General features: G+C 41.4%; 1 protein-coding gene and 9 non-coding genes across 15 annotated transcripts in view; 4 read left to right on the top strand and 6 right to left on the bottom strand.

Moving 5' to 3' along the window:
* Positions 1-2,877: 2,877 nt before the first annotated feature.
* The window catches only part of LOC124416423 (NAD kinase-like), a 37,815-nt gene continuing 16,387 nt past the window's right edge, over positions 2,878-24,305 (top strand). The window contains exon 1 of one of the 6 annotated variants that reach the window (XM_046897469.1): positions 2,878-3,274. In XM_046897469.1, coding sequence (XP_046753425.1) covers positions 3,162-3,274 — 113 coding nt within the window. In that variant the 5' untranslated portion in view covers positions 2,878-3,161. Of the gene's footprint in view, positions 3,275-6,616; positions 6,637-8,140; positions 8,299-10,436; positions 10,639-17,142; positions 17,678-23,351; positions 23,554-24,305 lie in introns of those variants that run through there. The other 5 variants (XM_046897464.1, XM_046897471.1, XM_046897470.1 and 2 more) reach the window with 5 other exon arrangements.
* On the top strand, positions 3,881-3,952 carry Trnae-cuc. Its single transcript has one exon. It is a non-coding gene; the product is annotated as a tRNA-Glu (tRNA).
* Trnag-ucc lies at positions 4,293-4,364 on the top strand. Its single transcript has one exon. It is a non-coding gene; the product is annotated as a tRNA-Gly (tRNA).
* Trnag-ccc lies at positions 11,187-11,257 on the bottom strand. Its single transcript has one exon. It is a non-coding gene; the product is annotated as a tRNA-Gly (tRNA).
* Trnag-ucc lies at positions 11,585-11,656 on the bottom strand. The gene has a single exon. It is a non-coding gene; the product is annotated as a tRNA-Gly (tRNA).
* Positions 11,761-11,832, bottom strand: Trnag-ucc. Its single transcript has one exon. It is a non-coding gene; the product is annotated as a tRNA-Gly (tRNA).
* Positions 11,937-12,008, bottom strand: Trnag-ucc. The gene has a single exon. It is a non-coding gene; the product is annotated as a tRNA-Gly (tRNA).
* On the bottom strand, positions 12,112-12,183 carry Trnag-ucc. Its single transcript has one exon. It is a non-coding gene; the product is annotated as a tRNA-Gly (tRNA).
* Positions 12,287-12,358, bottom strand: Trnag-ucc. Its single transcript has one exon. It is a non-coding gene; the product is annotated as a tRNA-Gly (tRNA).
* On the top strand, positions 22,721-22,792 carry Trnae-cuc. Its single transcript has one exon. It is a non-coding gene; the product is annotated as a tRNA-Glu (tRNA).

The following is a 24,305-nucleotide window of genomic DNA, read 5'->3' as shown; positions in this document are numbered from 1 at the left end:
ATGTATTTTATTGTAAAAAGTTATCAATATACACATTTGTCTTGGGGTTGTACGGGAGAGTCATTTCTTCATCAGTCGTGACTAATGAACGCCAATTATTAATAAGTAACCCATAAAATATCCGTGATGCATGAGTTATACTGTATTATATATTATACATGTATACCCCCCATAACTTTTATTTTTATCATTTCAATGTACTACATTTTATGGTAAATATGATAACAATAAAGATTTTCTTTTTTTACGATGACATTAAACACATTTATATTTTTTGCATATCAATCCCGAGGGTTCTTGTTACCACATGCATGAAGAGCTCTTGCTACGCGAAAACGAATGTTTGGAACCAGTTAACCAGCCTACCAGTTAGATTCCAGTGGTGAAAATTCATCAAAACGTTGGTACCTCGATAATTATAAAGTTACCACAGCCAGACTACGTCTGTATAATTGATGATCATCGATTTATTTCACGTTTCCAAAATACCCGAATGAAACTATAATAATTGTTAATGAATTCCTGCATAACAGTTGTTATAACGAAGCCATTTCGAGTCTTGTCTATTGTGTTGTATCAAAAATCTAATTGTCATATGTTCAGTCGTTAGTAGCACCGAGATCGAAAAACAGATAAGCTAATGATGATCTCTTTGTCGTTTTTCGTTTTCTCCACGTGTTAGTTTTAGGTATACGAACGCATATCGTAATGTCGGTTCTTACAGCCTAGCTGTACGACGATCTTTCTTAACAACATTCCGTACGTTGAACTTCACGGAAGCATAATGATGCCATTGTCGCGTACAATCTTAGTTCTCAAATGGTTTTGAGATATCCGGCAACAAAGTTTGTGTAGATTTTGCTACAGGCGAGTTACTTTTATCTACATCGATATACACACGCTGTTCGATTTCCTCGTATGTATGCATCAATATTTATTACACACAATTACCAACACCGATTGAATGCGGATATATACGGGCATTCAGAGTTCAAATGTGACGTCATGACATACTCTCAGGGAATTTTTGCTGAACTAGCTGAAGACGAAACTCAAGTTTTATACGACTCATTTTATTTGTTTTGCAATTTTGTTGATGTGAACGAACGTTATAATGTATAAACTTATGTATCGTAAATAACCAGCTTACGTTATTGTGCAAAGAGAGGTGAGATGTTTAAGTACAAGGTTCATTCAAATGTTCTATTCGAATAAAACGGCATATTGTCGTAAACGGAATCTAGCATTATGTACATAAGTTTCGGGAAGAATATTTTTAAATAATGATTACGTCGGCATAAGTTAGACCCTGGTGGACTGAAAAAAAAACGTGAAAAATAGTTAATGAAAGTTAAATGACCTTCCGTCACGAGCATCGAATTAATCAGAGAAGTCGACGGTCACACTGTTCATGCGAAGTCGTTTGAATAATAAATAATAAGAATGCATAGAAAAAATTATAGAAAACAATCTTCCTGAAGGGGTCAGGGGACATAAAGTGACGACAAAGCACTTTACATGTCATCTAAGTATAACTATTTGAACGGCTAAAAGAAATGAACTATAATTTAAATTATGTGAGAATGTATACGTATTAGTAAGAATTTCGATTGTAGAATAAGAATTAATTAACTAGCATCGATGTGAAGAAACATCTTGCTTTAAAATGATTACAGTAGTCTGAACTAATTGTAAGCTTCTGTGACAAAATGTTCTTACTGTGAACTGTTGTGTTATACATATGTGTATACATGATGACATTTACTATAGAACTTCATCGCGTTGTACGCGGAAATAATCCTTATTGTTAGATGATTCCTTTCGGTACACTCGTCGATAAATTTGCATCGCGTATAGAGAAGAGACAGATGTTTAATTTTTCTATTCAATAATAACATGCATGACATTGTCCATTCAAGTCTATTGTACAATAATACCCATATTTCACGTCCCAGAAAAGACTATGAAGAAGAAAAATCGATTTAATATGTTTAAAAAAGGGGATTGAGCAAGGGTCAGAAGAAAGTAAAATAAAAATAGAGTGAGAGAAAAGGGTGCATAATTAAATAGTTTATGAAACTATCGTCCAGTTTCAAGAGCTTCCCATTAAAGCGAAAGTGACGACCAAATCTCTATAGTTTATTAAATTTACACCCCGAATTACGGGAGAGGTAAAGTGAAGCAGGTCTTTTAGGTACATTCTTCAGCTCGGAGGCTAGTTTTATTCAATTTATTTTTCAAAAATATAACAACTCTCTTATTTACAGCTTTACAAGTAAAATATTTCCGTCTATAAAAAGTAACAAAAAAGTGTAATTTCAATGAAAAAACATGATCACGCCGAGCTCCCCGTGTTGTTGGTCCGCCGCTGCACCTCACCTATAAGCGTAAAAATAATTCATAGTTCAGACCTTACATGTAATACACCCGGCGTGCATGTAAAATTTAAATCGCTCCGATCAAACGGAGAATACATACAGGTCAGAATGGCATAATACATAATCACATTCGTACCTAGGGTACATAATGTAACGTCATACGTAGATTGGCGAGACCTTAACTCCCCCCCCCCCCCCCCCCCCTCCCACCAAGGCTCCATTTTGCGCGGCAAGCAGGCCTCGATGGACGTGGACGTCGCAAAGTGGATTCGGTCGTATCCATCGTATCTGGCGCCGTTCGCGACAGTCAGCTGACCCCCCCCCCCCCCCCCCCCCCTTTCGCAAGCATATTGACAATTTAACGGGTAGCGCGAACTCCGAACGGTGTTTAAACTCGACTCGCAGTCAACTTCAGACGAGACGCGCGTCGTATCACCGCAAAAGCCAGAGGCGCGAACGACCGACCGGCACTACAGACAACGATTAACGGCTAATAATTGCATGGGAATATCTAACTAGTCGGATTTCGCCGCGGCTAGTTAGGTTAGAAGTTAGCTCTCGCATCTCGCAGCTGCAGCCAAGTCGAGCGCGTCTCTCGTTGCTGATCGGCGCAAATGTGCTTGCGCATCGGTGCTTTGCTTTTATAGAGTCGTGCGCTTCGCGTCTACCTATTTCCGTCAGGCGCAACGTCTGCAGCGTCTGTCTAGCTTCATTGTCAGTGGCTGACCGTTTGTTCAAACCTCCCGGGCTACCAAGGTGCTTCTCAAAAAGTTTTTTATCAACATGAACGAAAAGGATCTCCACCTCGCCCAGGCGATGGTCGATATGGAAATTGACGGCAAGAGGCACAAGAAAACCGCCGTTTCACGAATGCAGGACAAACAACAGACGTTCAGGTATGTCTCTGAGTATGTATGAGTATTTTGCTTTCGGCAATACTTGCGGGCGCTTTTTTTCTTTTCTCTAACATCTTATTGCTAATGTTGCGAACTTATATTTTCGATTTGTTCGCCTTTGTCGCGGTACCATCAATGTATGCATAGTGTACCAATTAATATTATATATATGCATTGACATTATCTGATACTGATCAACGATCAAGTCGGAACAACATAATTGGCTTCGTGCCACCCACTTTTTCGGACTCGTGAATGTTGTTGTTGTTTTCATATTACTATAGTTATTATTGTCATCATATCACCGCGTCGAACGATCTTGGCGTTAATTTATCCAAAAATACCTGTTTGTTAACAGGATATACAAGCAGATTATCACTACTGTGTGCAAACTAAATTGAAATTTTTATAATTACAATTCAACCATCGTAAATTCTCAAGTCTTTGTTTGTTGATATCAGTAATTACCAGCGCAAAAGAGACAAAAAAAATCGACGAAACACCATTTGTATTTCGTTTTCGTTTAATTAAAAAATTCAAAGCCAAAGACCACACGGAGCGTTTAATTACAATATTTATACATTACGTCCCACATGTAACGTATCGTCCGGTATGGTCTAGTGGCTAGGATACCTGGCTCTCACCCAGGAGGCTCGGGTTCGATTCCCGGTACCGGAAATTTTTTTTGTCCCCTTTTTTCTTTTGCATTAATTGCCAACCCCTCCTTCTCCATCCATCGGACTTTGATTTTTTTTTAATTGATACCGTGCCAATAATATTTAGACGCCTTAAGGTTCATATGATCATATTTTTGAAACTATTCGTCCGCTATATATAACTTGCATTCTTTGCACGGAGGACGAATTCACGATTCGCATTGGCACAACAGAAAAATAATATAAGAAAGTTCATATAAGCCGAAAAATATACAGCACAAGCAATTTTTAAACGTTGATGAATTAATAATCGTTCGCTTCTCTACCGTTGCGATACCACGCTTATCCGACGCTCAGTATGTGCGATGGTGGTGTAATGGTCAGCATAGTTGCCTTCCAAGCAGTTGATCCGGGTTCGATTCCCGGCCATCGCACTTAAATTTTTTTTCGCCTTGTATACTTCACCATATCACATTATGGTCTTTCAAGATTAGACATTCCTTTTCACTTTTTTACTGATATAAACTTTCATATTCGAGCGAATAGTGCGGTAAAAAACAAAACAAAACAGATTTTGCCACTTGTTCGAACACAAAAATAAAAATTATGTCAAATTTACATCTCCTGTAGTAAATACATGGACAGCACTTTTTTAGAGTTAAATCTACAGCAATTGTGGCAATATTTACAAATCCGATAATAAGTGTTACGAAACTAATACTAATAGTAAGAGTTACAATATGCTTAGGTAAATGAACTACCAAAATTGATGTAGATTTAAATTCAGAAAAATTGCTTTTCATATATTCAGCACAAAGGATGTAAAATCTGCGAGTTTGTCAATTCGTTCAACAAACTTCCAGCCGGGTTGATTCGATGTTTTGCTAAGGGTTGCGGGTGGCAATATTTGGAAAGGGGCAACCGGGTGTTCGCGTGACTCGCATGACCAGCAGACAATGGTCACCTGCTAATGTTAGTATAATAGCTCGAAAGTTCTGCACGTTATAATTTTTCGGAATCCGTGTCAAGGATAAAATGGGCAGAATTTATTCAAACTAGCCGGTTCGACACTTTAGATTTGTAACTTCGGTCATGTCATAGTTGTAATCTATTATGCTGTGGCCACACGGTTGTCACTGCATGAGGCAGAACGCTAACTACATCATTCTCGGCTTTGTCGAAACACTTACAATTAGCCTCCGGCTATAACACGGCCATTTACTCACCCGCAATTGTATTTGTATTTAACGACCTAGCTTAACGCGTTGATACGTTACTGCTGCAGGGTAACTCATAATATTTTTCAATGAAAGAGATTACAGGTATGATACCTCTGTACTTTATATTTTATAAAACTGACAATTCAATCGTAATTATGGAATATCTTTTGCCAATAAAGAGTTGATATCCTGACGTGAGTTGAAAATTTTAACAATAACTGCATATAATAATAAACGCATCGCAAAACTGTGCAGATTTAAAATGCAAAGCCTGCAACGCGGGAAGGTGACATTAAGCCATGCTCTGTACTTATAAGTTGCGTTTTTAAAAAGGAGTATGGAACGTGCACTATTCGACTGGCAAAGTGTCCGACTGACTGGCGACTGTACATTATACATATATACAAAGGCGTGATTGTGTTTGGCGAGCTAGAAGCGCCGATATCGATCTAGTTTATGAACAATCGTCTCGCAGGAATATATATCTATTCCTAGATCCGTGGACAGGTATGCTCACTTGCATCTCAGCTTCCCAAGAGCTTCGAAGAACTCGAATCGAAGTCAAGGTTCCGGTCTCAATTGACTTATCCCCTTCTATAGCTATCGTATCATACATGTCGCGGTTTAACGTTGCAATTTATCACTGCACTCAGTTTCATGTCCGATTTGCGGTTTATCTTTTCGCTTGATATTTCTCATAATTATAGACAAGAAAAAATCTACTCAATGCATATTTCTGTGATACGATTTTTCGAATACGGAAGCCAAAATGCATCCAAACGCGTTAAAACGCGTCAGTGAATTGCAATTTTTCAACTTCGGTTAATATTCATCCGAGTAACTCGACATTGTTTTAAACTGTCAACGCATTGAAGACAACCGCATTCTATATGCTTCGTTACAACTGCTATATAACTATCTCGGTTTAGTATGCCGATATCAACGGAATGAAGTTTACAGTCTCATTCAACAAAAGTACAAATACTGAACGCTGAGTTACCTTGCTAATATTTTGTATACCTATTTGTTATACGAAGTGAATGGAGCTCTAAACGTCTATTTGCGGTGTTTCTTTTTTGGCAATGTAGATTCTTGCTAGAGTCAAACGTTAGTAGGTCAGTGTTCCCGACAAATGTGGACAAATGTTACATTCGCTTATGGTACTATATAGTGTTTTATTCTCTCATTTTACAGCATTTATTAAAACCTACAGGAAAACGTTCTTCCGCTGTAGATTACGTGACGTACTTTTTATCTTTTTCGTATTTTCTTTCATTGTTTACGACATTGAATATTTTAACGGAGAGTAACTCCGAGAGCATTTTCGTACAAAGATTATTAGGAATACCGAAATGTGGAAATTACATCGATTACTGCAATAGCATAATTTCTTATCCAACTTGCAACCTGTTTCTAATGATCTTTTTCATTTTTCATGAAGCGAATCGCAGGCTGCTTTATCGGTCGAGCTGCCGGAGCCACGAAGGTAAAAGAGTTTCTGACTGCACTTTGTAGCTGGCTCCATCTGCATGTTATTTTATCTTCAAGCAGTTTTTGATTTTATCGATAGTCTTACTTTTCCCCTTTTTTCTTCATTTATTGTTGCTGTATTTATTGATGCTCTCCTTTTACTCGTTATTTGTCTAAATTACTTATTAACTATATCGCAAATGCCCATAATCAACGCTAATAATTAGTAGGATTCAAATTTTCTACGCCTCTTCAAATTGCACGTTACAGTCTAATGTATAGTTGTGTAAAATTTTTATTCGTTAAATTATTGATATTTTTCCATTCCCGTTAATTAGCACGATCCCCCTACTTTAACTAGTTCCATAATCACGCATTACTTAATAATTTTTCGCTATACACAAAGGAAATAGCCATGACGGTTTGTTGCGTGATCCTTGCAAACATTTGAAGACGTAGAAGCTATATTATCTTTGTATATAACATGTGTGCCTATAATCGTCCATGAATGAGGAATTTGTCACGGTAATTACCTCTGCACGAATACTTAGACCAAATTTCTTCTTTCACGTGTAACCGGCACTCGAGTGTTTACCTGCGACTACTTTTTGCGCTGCATGTATATTGTGTGTAGCTAACATCCGCCTTCAGAACAATCGAGCATTCACTGCGTCAATTGCAATGGCTGTATAATTACTTGATTTATCCTCGATGCAAGTACGGAGCTGGGTCAAGTCACTGACAACCAACCACCCAAGCTCCTACAATTCCGTACAATTAACAATGTCCATAAAGCGGTACCGTAAACGCCCGAGGAAATTCGAGGACCTGGTCAGACCGTAGCTTTTCACCTGCAAAACCATTATACATCAAACACCTCTGTATATATAAGTACCCGGGTCAAAAACTAGAAAGTTTCATTTTGTCTATAAGACGGTCTCGATCGGGGCGATGAAGTAATTCTAGCACACGGCCTGATTGCCGACCACCTCGAGCTATCCTCGTGAAAGACTGAAAATATCTCACTCCAGAGTTTCATAATTGGCTGTTCCATATTTCGGCGCTGCTCATCCGTCGTGAGCGCGTCACCTGGCGCATAAATACGAACACGGTTCTCACCGGTGACGATAGCATGAATAAATTGCGTCAAAGGCGACATGATCGACCCGTAGAAGGGTGGCAGGTAAAATCAATTTCCCGAGTTTCCGTCGGTCGCATTCATGATTGTAGCGCGCGAGTCCGCGGAAATTCGCAGAGTGCATCGCCGCGGACGTGCAGAGGAGAGTGCAATCGGGACGAGCGACGCGGAGTCACGTGACGTAATAGGACCGGATTGTAATTGGCTCTCCTCTCCTCTCCGCGATATATAACTGGACAGGCGAAATTCCCTCCGAGAGTTAGGCGGAAGTGGCCGTCGGCGATCGAGAGCCTCGAAGACGCGAGGAGAGGCAGCAACACACTTTCTCGGGGTTTATTATAGTTGCGTTTCGCGATCCGGCTTCGCCTAGTGGGTGACGTCGAGGTGCCCGGACACTCCTCGTTGCTCGTCGTTGCCTCCGCGGCGGTCGAGAACTTCGTACCTTCGCACCCTACCACCTATTAGCACCTTCAGCATCGGGATGTCGCTCTCCCCGTCGAGTAGCAGTGGATTCCATTCGTTGGAGGACCTTTCCGTATGGTGAGCACGAAACCAGTTAAGCCACTCTTTCGACGACGTTCTTTCGGGCTTCGCGATATTTGGCAATCGGACGTCGGTCGCAACATGCGTTTCGAATGCTGTTTTTAACGCGAGACATGCAGCAGAGGCAACGGCATTTTTCCGAATATTTATAATCTCGCGAGAATTCAGCTTTCCTTCGTCATCTTTTCCCGCTTTTAATCATATGATACTTGCACCCTCAAGTCTGACTGCCTGCAGATTAACCAGTTTTTATTATTTCATCACAACGATATAATCTCATAAATATCCAACTGCAATTTAGACAGCCATGCGCTAGTTGAATATGTGTATATTCTATAAATTCATTGTGACGTACAGCTGACTGACTTTTGTCCCGCAAAACACATTAATCGGCACCATGTATTTACTGTTGTCGTTACTTTGACACTTTTGTGTTTATCTGGGAAACAGCTTGACTCAAGGTATACGTCAACTCCTCTTATTTTAGAGGAGTTTAGAGACGTCGCGATTTAGAAGCTTGAAATATCAGCAGTGCATGGTACACAATAAGTTTTTGCTATTACCGGCAAGAATGTTGTGGTCTATACAAACAGTTTCAGAGTTCCAACAGACTTTGGATCAACTGTAGAGGACGATATGATAAATAATGTATATGCATATAGTCTGTTCTTAGAATTCTTACTCTAGCAGAGTAAGCGAAATATTTTCACACGCCAGGTGTGAAGGTTAGCTTGAAAACACGAGTTTGTTCGATATACTCTTGCAGAACCTGAAACAGTAGTTCCACCTCGACACGTACAGCGAAACGGTGAAATCCGTACCATAAATAAAAAAGAAAAATTTTGATGTATTTTTAGCCCCCCCCCCCCCGTACGAGTGACTTTCGTTCAGTCTTTTCGATTCGAAGAACCGTCGCTAATTATTCGATTTTGACTCACAGCTTGTCGTTGAACAATTGAATTTAAACTGCGGAAAAAAGTAATTGAACGAATCAAAATTCATGAAAACGAACGAAACATTGAAAAATTACATGTAACAATTGCAAAAGAATTCCGATAGGTAAAAATGTTGAATTATATAGCAAGTAAAGAAGGCCGTGGGTCAATAGAGGTCAATGTGCGGCTTAGCGTTGTCGCCAATGTGTCACGCATGGAGTGACGTGACAGTCACCCGTTGGTCAGCCGCTTCGTGATCGGATACTCTTAACGTCTACGTTATACTGCTGACCACACGTAACTTCAGTTCAAAATCGTTCACTCGAAACATTCCCGTGGTGCTTTGTGACGCTCTGTCACGCCATATCATAAGCATTACTGCACTTTGGAACACACATTGTGCAAGCATGCGTACATTATACAATGGATGTATGCATCCAATCGACTACGTTAAAGTCACATACGTCTAATAGAGTTGTTCACGGATTAGATCCTCGTGTTTATTTCTTGGTACGGATTACCGATCGTATATATTCCATGTATACGATTGCAGTGACAGTATGGTAACGGTTATAGGGGTCAACGTCTAGTTGTCGTCATCAAGGGTACAGCATGTAAGAACGAGTCAGGAGTTCGGTGTGAAGTTGTGAACTTACTCGATCGGTAATAGAACTCTTGTCACTCGTGAATTTGTCATTTTGGACTTCGTCTAATTCCTAAGCAACTTTCACATGAGTTATAGTATATAAACATGACTGCGGTGTCGATAAATGTTAAGCGTTTATTTGCTCGTTATCTGTACAGAGTGGCCGCGCTCTCCTAGTTATACTGATTAAAGTCTCTTTGTTGTGCTAACAGGCATCAGAGTTATTGTGGGTATGTCTATTTGGCATACAATCTATCGAATGGCTCAGTTACGTTCGATTACCCGTACGAACTACTCTCTGTTCGAAGATTAACGTACGTACAACGAGTAGATGGTGATAAGAAGGAAATACGCGCGTGGTTAGGCATGTAATAATTGTGTTTGTCGCGTGAGTCAAGCGACTAAAAATGCAATCAGGGACATTGTGGGAACGTTGAAACTGCCAAGATGAAATGAATAAATTTTAAAAACTATTGAAAATCGCGGGCATACATCGTGGCTGGTCAGTGACGTACACGTATGTGTGTAATAACGTATTGTACGTATAGGTATGCCATGACGGTGGATACATAAATCAAAGGGTTATCGAGAAGTTCGCTCGTTATCTATGAAATAATTTGCGCGCGATGGTGGACGCAGCTTTGTGAGAACTAACCAACGTATATAGAAATGAACGTTGTTTGTCATGATATACGCGAAGGGCATCCTGAACGCAGTGCTTCGCACGCGAACCATCAGTATCAACCACGCAATCAGGTACAATAGCCATTTAATTATTTCATTATGCACAAGTGCGTTACGTGTACCTCCTATTATAGACGTGTATCACTGACATTACAATTGTTGTGTATAACGACCATCTTTCTCGGCGCCTTGAAAGATGGCTGTGGAATTCTGAAGCGTGTTGTATGTACGGTCACTGCTCGATTGCATTCGATTTAAAAAAAATATGAACTGTCAAATTTCACGCGGCCGCGTAATTATCGTCCGATCGATAAATGTCACACCGACACACACGTAATATCGTTTCATATTCGTTCACACGCTCTTTTGTCCCGGCATCGTCGAATTAGAAATCGATCCAATGTCACGCCGGGCGAGTTTTGTAGACTTGGACAAAGGCTAGCCGATAGACTGTAGCCGTCAAGCAAAAACTATCGTCGAATGCTCGAATATTTTTGCCGGAATTTTACCTTGATATTTTTCTTTTTATACATCATTGCTTACTTTTTTGTGGTTTTCATATAAGCGATGAAATTGATTTGAATCTGAGTGTAAAAAGTAATGAGTGGGGGAAAAAAAATTGCACTGCCCGGGAATCGAACCCGGGTCGCAAGAATGGGAATCTTGCATGATACCACTACACCAGCAGTGCTCTTGGGTACAATGTGTGTACGAAGGCTTCATATGGCTTTAAACTTATAAGACTGAAATGTACCGTTCAATTTTTTTCCTCATGAAAACGTCGACAATTTTATTCCACTGTATTATTTTGGCATATTTCACTGGGTGTAAGAATTTTGTTCGTTATAAACCACATAAGATATTCATGCATAAGATAAAAATATATGATTCAAACAATTGTTTTTCATTTTGAAATGAAATTTACATCTAATGATTTTAATCTGTAGAATGAAACAAAATATTTTTATTTCAAGTTTGTACACATCCAAAGTTAGGTCGGAGATGCAAAAAATTTGAGTGCGATGGCCGGGAATCGAACCCGGATCAACTGCTTGGAAGGCAACTATGCTGACCATTACACCACCATCGCACATGTATGTTTGGAGAAAGTACGTTTCAGTATTCGAGTAAACACGTGAAACATGTAAAAACGTATTTTTTTGACGAATGCAATCGGCTTGTAAAAAATTTGAGTGCGATGGCCGAGAATCGAACTCGGATCAACTGCTTGGAAGGCAACTATGCTGACCATTACACCACCATCGCACATGTATGTTTGGAGAAAGTACGTTTCAGTATTCGAGTAAACACGTGAAACATGTAAAAACGTATTTTTTTGACGAATGCAATCGGCTTGTAAAAAATTTGAGTGCGATGGCCGAGAATCGAACTCGGATCAACTGCTTGGAAGGCAACTATGCTGACCATTACACCACCATCGCACATGTATGTTTGGAGAAAGTACGTTTCAGTATTCGAGTAAACACGTGAAACATGTAAAAACGTATTTTTTGACGAATGCAATCGACGTGTAAAAAATTTGAGTGCGATGGCCGAGAATCGAACTCGGATCAACTGCTTGGAAGGCAACTATGCTGACCATTACACCACCATCGCACATGTATGTTTGGAGAAAGTACGTTTCAGTATTCGAGTAAACACGTGAAACATGTAAAAACGTATTTTTTGACGAATGCAATCGACGTGTAAAAAATTTGAGTGCGATGGCCGAGAATCGAACTCGGATCAACTGCTTGGAAGGCAACTATGCTAACCATTACACCACCATCGCACATGTATGTCTGGAGAAAGTACCACTTATTATTCAGATAAACATGAGAAAACATGTAAAAACATTTCGATGTTTGATATATTCTGCAGGTATATTGTTCAGTCCTTCGCCTGTAGAGTTTCGGCTAAGTAACCAGCAACCAAGTCGTTGTCATTAGTCATTACATAAAGTTTGCTCTCCTCACTTCAGTTCTATATATAAGGAAAAAGGAAGGAAATCAATAGAAGAGTAAAATTAAACTATGATCGATCACTGTAACACCTCCGAAGAATGAACTACCTCATTCTCTCACAGACGAAAATAGATGAGGTCGAGAGTTCATCTCGGTTCACGGCTGCAGCCAATCACCGTCTACATTGTCAACTTTATAACCAGTTTTACCTGGCTCAAATCACTTTTTCGAAAATTGTGCAAAAAATGTTCAGGGCTTGGGAATTTTTGGGATTGATAGTCGTTTCTGCGTTTTCTACAGATTGCAAGGGGAAACAATAGGGAGTTGGGTGCAAAGTTTACCCGCGAATACCTAGTGAAGTCGTATGTTTAAAATCAAGCCGATGTACCTGATCACCAATGAATGAGATTGAATTTTAGAATAACTTAACCTTCGTCCATATTGTTATAATATTTTTTATTGTAGCTTATAGGAATTAAAATATCCAAGAAAAGCACGTGAATGAATCTGGGTTATTTCTATTTCAGTGAATGTACTGCAGTTTAAGTGAATTGAAAGTGTTCAAACTACGAATATCACCTGAAAGCGTACAAGAACATTTTACTTATAAAAACCACTGACGAAGTAAAACTCTAAAATGCTTCCGAAGGTATAATCAAAAAATCAGTTTCCTTCACTCCAACAATCGCCTGAACAGCTTCGTTGTGACAATTAAAGTTCATGTAGAGAATTGTAGTTTCTTTTTCTGGTGCTTTCATGTCAATTAGGTAGGAGCTGTCTGGAGGCAAGTAGCTTCCGGTAATAAGAATAGGTATAATAATAACGAGTCATTAACGTTCACGGTCGTCTTTTGTCTTTGCTGATGTAAGTGATTGCGGCGTTAAAAATCTATTTGAATTTTACGGGTATTCAAGTTTCTACTCTGCAGGAGAACTCAAGTAATATAAAGCATTTAATGCAAATAATATGTCTGTAATATGAAAATACAGGAAATTTCTCTCAGGAGATCCATTATACGTATTATAGTAAAATCGCGAGTACGAGTAAACGATTGTTAGAATGATAAGTTTTGGAAAACGGAAATTTGGCAAAAGGTAAAAAAAAACACATAAAACCGGATCACGAATTAAAATTAGACTACCGAATGGAACCACGTGGCTGTGACTTGCGGTGTTCCACGGCTTTTTGTGTCATTAAAATGCAATTAGTACGTAATTCTCCTGGCTTTTAGGCATATTACAATATAGAAGTAGTCCAGATGCGTCGACATGATTTCGGAGAATTGTTGATCGATGTAAATGGTATTAGGTCTACCGGTTATTTCCAAGCTGATTGCAGCCGCAAAACTCTTGTCCAAAAAAGCCGTGTATATTGATCATTGAGGAATTGGAGAAATTACATTTTTCTCCCATTCGTATATTACTCGTTATGACTTTCACAAATGCCTTAACAACAAGCAAAAGTAAATTATGGGTGCAAAAATCGAAATCAAATATCGTCTAACAGCAAAAGTGAATGAGTTTTTTTTGCCAGCATCGTTAACAACAACTTCGGACACAGCCTTAAAAATACTGTTCACACCAATTTCCGTTATTCTATTATATTGTAAGCCTGAAAAATGGTCTTGACGCAATTTGGTCAAGAATGACAAATATTGATCGGTACTAAAAAAGTATCATTACACCTAGGTTATAATAAAATCGATGAAATTGCTGTCGGTGGTTTCCGCCGACCGGAAACCCTTTCTTCTGAGTCCCCTGAATGCGCAAACATGATTTTACGCGGGTATACCTATATGTTGTACTCTGTGAGTCTGTTCATCGTCAGTACGCATGTGTGATGTGTACATGCGGGTTACTCACAATCTAAAGCATTGCGTAAGCCTGCATGCTGCAGGCGTCGAGGGCTTACACTTATTGTTAGTAATAGTCTACGCTTATCGTTAGCTAGTTCGTTAGTAACATAGTGTTGGGTCCAACTTTTCAACTTCCAGATAACACACAGCGGTGCTCTATTCCGTACAAGTCGGGGCAAACACAGTCGAGGCATTCGCCCCGAAGCGTGTCGAGGTTCAAATCCGACCTAAATTTCACAGGTGTAACACAATATATTACGCATGATTAATGATTATATTCCTTGAGTTTTCGCCAATGTTTCATTCGCAGTTTGTAACGCAAGAGACGGTTTCACACCAGCTTCCAGTTTTTATAATTATATTAAATAGCATCAGTGCGCGTGGATTTCGAGCGGAAATTGAGCCGAAGAATCGGAGCATCGATTTACGCAGGTGACGGATTAATTTTTATAAGCGCCACGCCGTCGTGGCCTTTGGATGTATTCCCGCCATTACAGCCAATGCATGTGCGACCTGGTGGCCGGCCTCGCATAGCCTGCAGTGTATTATGGAATTGAGAAAGTCTATCGCAAGGTGTCCTTCGTTTATCATAGAGAACCTTACGTGGCACATTTGTAAATACACGCTGCTAACACGCACGTGTAAACACAATCCTGAAACGCACACACAGGCTTGTTTGTACACGTTTCTTCTTTACAGATATCATGCAATAATTCATCCGGCGAAAGTTGGAGCTCTTGTTTCCGTCGCGTATAAACAACGCGAATAAAAAACAGCCGGGACTCTCGGCAGATTATTTTCAGAGAAATTTTCCAACCCCATGTTCATCCGGCTTTCGTTATGACCACCGCGTTGCTCGTATAATTAATTAGGATTCGAAGTGCGAATTTAAAATTGTTTTTTGTGCTATTTTTTTGTTTGTCTGTTTATAAAAGCGGCCTTGCTTCGACTGAATTTCAATTTATTGAGATAGAAACTATTTCTGAATAGCTTATATGTATAATTATATACGACAGATCGTTACATCCAAGTCTGCAATGATAATAAGAAACTAGCCGTTTAACTTCGAAAAAATTTTGAAAGTCTAATTCGTTCGACATGTGTGACTAGCCTTCGGTAACGTCCCGTCATATTACCCAATGAAAAAAATATTGCAAACAGTCGTTCTCAACTCTGACATTTTCCTTACAATTCAGAATTATGTAACGCATCGATTCTTTAGATCTTTTAGTTTTTGCGATTGATCTCACGGCCATAGTATAACCCCTTGATGTAGAAATAGCTCTAAATTATTTTTTTTCTTTTATTCCCAGCTACAGGAAAACGTTCAAGTTTCCAAATCGGTTAAATTATTTCTTAATTGCACGCGTGCAGCTCGCTATCGTAGGATTAAAGTACATACCCATTAACGTCATTCTACCTACATACTGAAAACATATAAAATCCCCGAACGTGTGAATAGGTAATCGGTCACACTTACTACAAGTATACGTGCCAAAAAAGAGAAAAAAATTGACACCAATTGCATTTAATTTATTCAGCCGCACCTTATTTAAATCGACTAAATTAACAATTCGGATCAGCTTATAATTTTCGATCATATCGAACAAGTTTTCTGTCCGATCAGCAAGATCAGTACTATGTATCTATATGCATATTGTACGTCAGCGAATTTCACGTATAACACATACACATGTATGTACATACATACCTATCTACACATATACATATAGCTCAGAAGTAGATACATTAAATAATAAATGCCCAAATTTGAAAGCATGGTTAATGATTTCGTTAGAAGAACACATCCATGATGGTATCCACGCGATGCTGCGTGTGTGGGGGGGGGGGGGGGGGGGGGAGAAAGATGAATACTGTGGTGACACACGGTCGTCGAAAGGCTGATCGGCTCGGCCAGGAGGGGGGGAGGGGGGGGGGGAGGATAGGGAGCCCCGAGGGAAGGCAACTGGGCGACTTCTGGTTGCCCGACTTCAGTTGGTGCTCCGATCATCGTCAGTAAACTCGTCGAAGCCGTAGACGGGGGTTTCTACGACGAGTAGAAACGAGACGCGCTGTGGATCGCGTAGCTTATAGCTAACGGTTTCATGTATATCAGCCGCCAGCTGTGCTCGTGTCGTGTTGAACGGATCTAGTCGGAGATCGCGATCTCTCGTATCACTTGCTATCGAGATCGGTGCCGGGGGAACATTAGTCCGCAGCTAATTGGTTGTGCATTGTAACTATGCATCTACGCGAGGTCAACAAACGAGCGATATTGAATCGCGATGGCTGATGTATAGTACTTGACGCGTGTGTGGGAAGTACTGTATGCTGATACGACATGTATATTTTTATGTATACATAGATATTTATGAATTGAGACCCATTGACTGTTGCTGAGCATATATAATAAAACAGCGGCACGTTTTAAACCGACGACGAGTTATGGGCTGTTAACTATTACGTCGGGTGTCTGTCTATTGACGAAGCTCTCGGAGATCGTTTCTACCGCGGATGAACGAGTGAATAAATTAGCGAATTCCTGCTAAAAAAGAAAGTTTTAAAAGCCACAAGGCTGCGGATGTGGAGCGTAGAATTCTTATCAGCTGATCGCTGGCCGACACAGTTTTAAGAGGAGGGAGTAAACGCAATTCGGGTGAATTTTACGATATCTTGTCCGCTGTTGATTGAACGACGGTACAGAGGAAGAAGAAAAGGAGGAAAGGAAGCCATCGGTGATCATCCGTACGACTGTACTTTGTACGATAGAACCTACCGTCAGATTCCGAAGAAAGTACGCCGTTCGATTATATTTGCTGTTCTCGAATAGCGAGCGGAAACTCGAGGCATTCCAACGACGGTAAAACGAAGAGTTTCATATCGGATTTGCCAACGGCCAACCGAGCCAGGCGATCGGATCAATCCGGATCCCCGGCGACGAGGGGAGTTTCACTTCTGATCCGGTGAACGTACAGAGTGAAGATCTTATCCTCTTTCCCCGCCTCACCGACACGGCAACCTGCAGAGAGCGTTAAACGAGACAGAAATCTTTCTCTCTCTCTCTCTACCGTACCGCGGTATTAAAAACAACAAAGATGATGATCCTCTCCGTCGGATACGGCGGCAAAGCAATGCTGTTGCGTGCGAGGTGATAGTCGATTATGGAAAGGATGAGAGAAAGGCCGCGAACCCGAAGTGTCAGCGAGCTACTCGATCGGAGGGCCAAGCTCAGCGAAGACGAGAATCCTGACGGAAGCGACTTCAAACGCCGGAAGCGATCCGGCACATGGCCGTGAGTTCACAACCGTGTCTTATACTTGCGTACTTGTTCATCTTGTATTCACGAGCTGGACAATTTGAGGACTGCGGTTTACCGCACCTGCAGGTCACCGGGACACAAGCAGCCTTTTGCTGTTTCAGATCGGTTTTGTCCCTCTCAAGATACTCCTACATCATGACTTTCTTTGAACATTGAGAAATTTTCACCTAGTCTTGATCCACGCAAAGAAGGTCATTATTCGAAAGTCGAGGCTTGTTTGTATTGGATTTTTATACACTCGTATGTGAAATCATTGCTCGATGTAGATTTTTTTCTTATACTAAATACATTGCACCAAAAAGTACATCGTGGTAAAGTATCGTGGTACTGCAAAGTATTGGAACATGAAACAAGTTTCAGAGCGGAATCTCGAAGCTTGTTATAGACAAACAATATCGTGGGTGTAAGACGAAACCCTGCTGAGTCCGTGTTTCCTGGCAGTACACCAAAGAGCCGAGAATCCGTAGAGCTAGTACTTGAATTCATTTGTAGATTTAGACAGCTTGACGTCTCCGGTCTATTTCACTTGGTCATACGACTGTAACGTGCTTAATATAGTCTGTTCGAAAGTTTGTTGTAAAACAGATTCGTTTCGGTGAATAAATGTATTATTCTCTAAAGAACGTTCTGAAAATATTAACGAAAGGTGAAACTCTCTGAAAAACATTGCTGTATACAGTTTTGAAAATTTGTTCCATTTATAAAACTGTGCGCAAAATACCCGTGAAACGAAAAGAAAAAGTTACTCGTTCTTATCGCTATCGAGGTCGAAGGAATTTAAGTAAAATTTCCGTCCCATGGTAAATGCCTTATAGTGTGCTCTCGATATTTACAAATGATAATTGTCAGAGCCGTCGTGTGTATGAAAGTTCTACATCAGTGTTAAGAATATAGAAAGCCATTTTCTCGGTGCCGGGACGTGTGCTATATAGCTGTAATGGATCAGCCAGCGTTTTCTACACGTAATTACCTGGTTAGTTAATTCTGTTTCTGGCAGCGGTGGGTTTGAGACAACTACCACGAATCTCGTTATCGTTTGAAGATGAAATGCAGCAGCAAATATTTTGGCACCCGTAGTTAGCTGACGATACTCTATGACCCAGAATACTTCAGAATTTCTTTACTGGCAATGAAATTGTTGATGGATAATTAAAACAATTTGAATAATACAATTTGTACCAATATTAAATTGTTCAAACAAAATCAAGTGAAATTCAAATAACGTAAACAATGGTCGAAAGAAGTGCGTTCGCAGTAAACTCGAACATTCGTAATTGGCGCGGCAAGCCCGACAGATGGCGGGTCAAGCAGCAGTGGTTGCGTGCGCATGCCTCAGTGCGCAGCCCCTTCCATGCAACCAAAGCTCCCCCTTAGAGTTTTCCCCACTCTTGCGACTCGAGATCCGGCGACGAGTATAAACCGTGGCTAAAAGCCAACCTCGTGACTCTCTTTCGCCTATACTGACAAAGTTAGTTCATAAAATCGAAACTTGTTTGGACTAGGAACATTTCTACATTTCATAAAGTCACAAAATTGCATGTTTGCAGTATTTATTCTATGGCGGTTGTACTAATTTCGTGCCTCTGCAGCTATGATCTCACAAACTTCGATTACTTCTCGGAAATATTTGATTCTGGATTATGCTTAGTAGTTCATCGCTAGTCTGCAATTTTTTTTCCTTCTTTCATCCCATACTTTGGACCTGGCAATAAGTCACTGTCAAATTGATTCATACTGTCGGGTGAATTTGAATTGACGAATGGCACATTCAACGTATACAAATATGTTGCCAGGCAGGCGTTGACCACTCTACCTATACATATACATGTATAGTATATACATGGTTACATCGCTTGCTAATGCGTGGAATATTCCCGTTCCAAAATATCGAGTCCATAACCTCAAGGCACGCGATTGTCCCGTCCTGACAATGGCTTAGAGGCACTTTCCACTAGACTGCGGATAGCCGCCTAATGATTGGTCAACGATTATTACGGAATGGCTTTCTCCTTGCTTTGGTTCTCTGCTAAATGTAACATATTCCAGGATGTACTGAAACACGAGAAGACTGAACAAATTTGACTGATTTCTGAAAGACTGATTTCTCGCGAATCCACGTGGCTGATTTTGCATTATATGCATATACCTCAGTTTTGTTTATTCTTGAATTGCATTTTATATTCACCACCTACATCATTTCATCGTGCCAACGTGAGGAGGTATAGTCAAGTATAAGACCTGGTGAATCAATCAAATGTTAACGTCGTAGAATCACTTCCATTTATCTTGCTATAAATAATCGGAAACAGCTGCTACGGTATATTTGCAGCTTATTGTTAAACTGATAGCTGCATGACGTTGATGGATAAACTTACTTAAACCAATAGTTTGTTGGCGACTGATACAATAATTATTGCTCAGAATTTTTTTTTTCCTTGGTCGCGACATTTTGTCAATTGTTTAATCAACGAATAGTGAAATACAGCATAATTACTACTAGTGAGCGACAATCCTCAGTCTCGTATCCACAAATCCGGTATGGTCTAATCATGTTCTTTATTGATCCAGTTAATATAGCACCGTCGCCCATTTGGCCCTCGGCGAATTAAAGTATAAATACACTGCAATATTTGTATCGATACATTCTCAGCTAAATGTCTATGATCAAGCAAATCGCCTCTCCATCTATCCACTGCTAGCCTGGTCTCGCCGGTCTTGGCCATGATGATTTTGGTTTGTGCCTCTCGCGATCCTGAGTGCGCACTTTTCCATGAGCGTGGCCCTGGCTTGGGTTATCCCCAGTCGCTTGAGAATTTCAAGCGTCTCCAGATGCTCCGGGGGTACCAGAACTTCTCCCTACGCCCCGATCACCAGGACTCCGAGTCGGACCGGACACCTGTGCTGCTGCCTCAATACTTCCACCAGGTTATAATCCACCCTCACCGTGTCCACGTTACGGTCGTTGACCTCTGTTGCCGAGTTCTTCGCATAGCGAACCCTCTTCACTCTCTCCTGTAGCCGTATATTTTGGAGGTGTGATACTGCTACCTCGAGAATGAAGATCTCTTTCGGGTGCGTCAGAGTGACCATTATGTCCGGGCGGTTGTGATGAAGTGCCGGGTCGGTTGGAAACTTCATTCCCGCTTGAAGCTTCATCCGGCGCTCTCCCCAGCTGTATTCCGCCAACAGCGAAGCCTTTCCGAAGGGCAGTTGCGCCTTGTACTCATCTGGTGCCTTCGTCGCGTCCAGTATCGTTTTGAGCATCCTGTAGACCACATGGTCGTGTCTGGTGGTGTACATTGGCGTGACGCACGCTGTGGCGACGTGATACGCCGTCTCGTCCTTGCCACACCCCAATCAACACTTCCTGCGTCCCTCTGGGTGTGCTGCCAGTCCTTGGATCTGTTCTTTTGCCGCTTCCTAGAGAAACGTTACCAGCCAGTTCGCGTTTTCGATAGATTTCATGGCAGGGAAGATCGTGGCCCCCGCCTCTTTTGCAACGAGTCTGCCATAGTGTGTGGCATAGCACCATTTCTCCATCAGTTGTTCAATCTGCCTCGCTGCCAGTTTTTGGGTGAGCGCTGCTTTTTTATCCTGTTTAGGGACAATCGTCGCCATTGAAGGTTTGATGGTGTATCTCCTCCTCACGTCTAATGCATCAGCCTGTGCCCTCTGGACCTCGACTTTTTTCCTTAGCTCGCTGATCCTGGTGTTAGTTATGCGGATATACTGTGCGGGACTCATTTTTAGTTTTCTTATTTCCCTGGCCTCGTTCCTAAGATCTCGTTTGAGCCGACCTCCTCTCCACTTCCTTAGCTCCGTCGCCCTCTCTACTCTTCTCCGTAGCTTCGTCACTAGCCTTTGGGTCATCACGTATCTTGGGGGCGAGTTCTTGTTCGTGCGTACGCGAGTCTGCCTCTCCAATACGGCTGCTGCCGCGTATATTACCTCCTTGATTTTCTTCCACTTCTTTCCCTCCGGCGCCTGAGAAGCCTTTATTTGCCTTGCGGTTGAGTCGAGCAAGCTGTCTATTGTCAGGATGGTGTCATTTCTGATTTTCCCGGGGATCTTTTTAATTCTGGGCCTCTTTCGCTTTGCCGCTTGCCACTCCCGCCTAAAGCTTTTACTTAGGGGGGATTTATTTAGGTGGGGAAATGTCTGTATTTGTTGATATTCTACATTAGTGGTGTTGCGTGATTGGTTCCGGCCAGTAGCTGGTTCCCTCTCATTTACCTCCTCTCCTTCTCTATTGCCGCGGTGTTCTTGTTCCTCCTCGTGTGGCTGTGGGGCATTGCGTTGGTGATCCAGCTGACCCTGTCGATCCGTTTGTTCTTGGTGGTCTGGTTGTGGTTGTTGTCGTGGCCCAGGTGTTGTTGTGCCTGGTCCGCTGGCTGAGGTTCCGCATAATATATATCCGGGTGATTATCTCTCAGGCTTTTCTCTAGGCCCTTGATCGACCTCTCCGGGAACTCGAACGCTATAACCGTCACTCTGTGTCTTTTCGTTGTTCCCGCCGTTTCTTGGTACCGAGCTACCAGCCTCTGCTGTTCCTCAGCTGTCCACGTTCTCGGTGCTATTCTAGTAACCGGGTTCGCTCTAGCTCTACATACATCGATAAGTTTTTTTCTTCACACCCGTTGCACTTCGGTGCTGCAGTTGTTGGTGCAGCCTTTCGTAGTCGGCGTTTGCACGCGGATTCTAATGTGTATCGAGGTAGCCTTGCAGCACTCGTAGTTCTGGTTCTTTCCAGACAGCCATAATCTAGCTTCTTCCCGATTCACTCTTTCTTCGCATCTGCCTTCCTGTATCCCGAGGATGTTTCATCCTCTTGTATCACTTTCGGGGGGCTGTCGTCCTTGTTTTGCCCCATAATTCGCCTTGGACAAAGAGTTTTTTCAATTATTTGCCAGCCCTGAATTCGCGGCACGTGTGTCACTTAACCATGGTTACTGATGACAGCTCGAGAAGGTCTAATTACAACTAGTCACCGACAATTCTCTCTCAAGACACTACGAATCCGGTATGGTCTAGTGGCTAGGATACCTGGCTCTCACCCAGGAGGCTCGGGTTCGATTCCCGGTACCGGAAATTTTTTAAAATTTATTTCCCCTTTTATTAAGGAAATTTTTGCTCGAATTTGATCCCTTATTTGTTTTCACCTGAAAAATTTGTTCTTGCTACACATAGATTGAGTAACTGAGTAGAACAAAAATGAGCAACTGAGATATCAAAGTATTAGGTGAAGCCACTCTTTCTCTGACGATGCAGAACTCTTGCCAATTCACACATACATGTATTCTGTGCGAACCTTCGGCGGTGATCTATTTTTGTTTTTCTTTCGTTACAATTTTATCATCCAGCAATTACCTACAAACGGTAAACAATCATACGATTATAAAATGTCAAGTCGTTAGTGATAATGTTACACGATAAAGTCGTGTGAAAATTGTTTGCATATTTTTTTCTGCATCTCCATTGCACTTGGTTGATCAATTTCCGGAAGGGAACTTTGTCCCGCGTTCCTTATACCGGCCCCTTGAATTGATCCCGAGATAATTGGGGAACATGCGCAGACGTTACGGTGCGTCGAAACGCAAAGCGCCTCGACGTATTCGTGACGTGCCAGAAGCGTCGCGTCGCTAACGGTGAAACGACGGTGTCGACGAAAAGTGAGATACACACAGCTGATTGTGCAGGTGAACCTGTTGTGTGATACTTAGGAGGTGCTACGAGTGTTGTACTTCATACCGATAGTCAACCTGATTCGCCGCGCGCACGACGTGTCTGTAATCAATGGATTCGTTGTCCAGGTGTACCAGTCTCGTCGATGACGCAGAGATGGAGTTAAGGTAGGAGACACCCTGCGAACTCTGTCGTGTCGTCTGCTCCGGCAATGAGTAAATTTAAATCTCACCTTCTTGTTGAGGTATTTGGCTCCTGTGACCCGCAACGAGACCGGCTACTTTGTTTAGAACAGGGCTGACTCTCGTACGATGATACGGTTCAGGAAAATTTATTTTTAACTCTGCCGAGTTGACTGGATCCACGAAGTTCCTTGACTCCATCAAACCGAATGACTTACTTGATTGTTTACTATGAAACCTCCGAAAAGTCTCATATAGTAAAATGAGTGGAATTTTTGGAAATCTGTACACAAGAAAATCACAGAAATTTTTCATCAATTTCCTGTATCTGACTTCAACCGAAATACCGTCGTAAAATTATATGGTATCAGCATTTTTCTTCTTTCACTGTAGTCATTGGCATGTTTTCTTCGGAGATGTAGTAGAAGTTGAGCATACCTGTAGAGTACAGACGCGCACCTTTCTTTGGAGTTAACAGGCTATACATTTCACAGCGTTTCACGTGCTCAGGTCACGCCGACACCTGTTTCTGACTAGAACCACCGCGCCACGCAGGGAGACTTCGGGGCACCTCGATCCTGCATTAAGGAGAAAGGCATTCCCGGAATTTCACTGCGATTTACACGCTGGTACTTATTCTATTTTTATTGGACGCTGCTCTCTTTAAACACTGAAGATTGGTACAGGCATGTGGATTCCAGCTTCCATATAGCTGCGATGGTTTCCACGGTATAATA

Source organism: Diprion similis, chromosome 2 (genome assembly GCF_021155765.1).
Source record: "Diprion similis isolate iyDipSimi1 chromosome 2, iyDipSimi1.1, whole genome shotgun sequence".
NCBI lineage: Eukaryota > Metazoa > Arthropoda > Insecta > Hymenoptera > Diprionidae > Diprion > Diprion similis.
The sequence above is the reverse complement of the archived record's forward strand: the minus strand, read 5'-3'. Positions and strand labels throughout refer to the sequence as shown.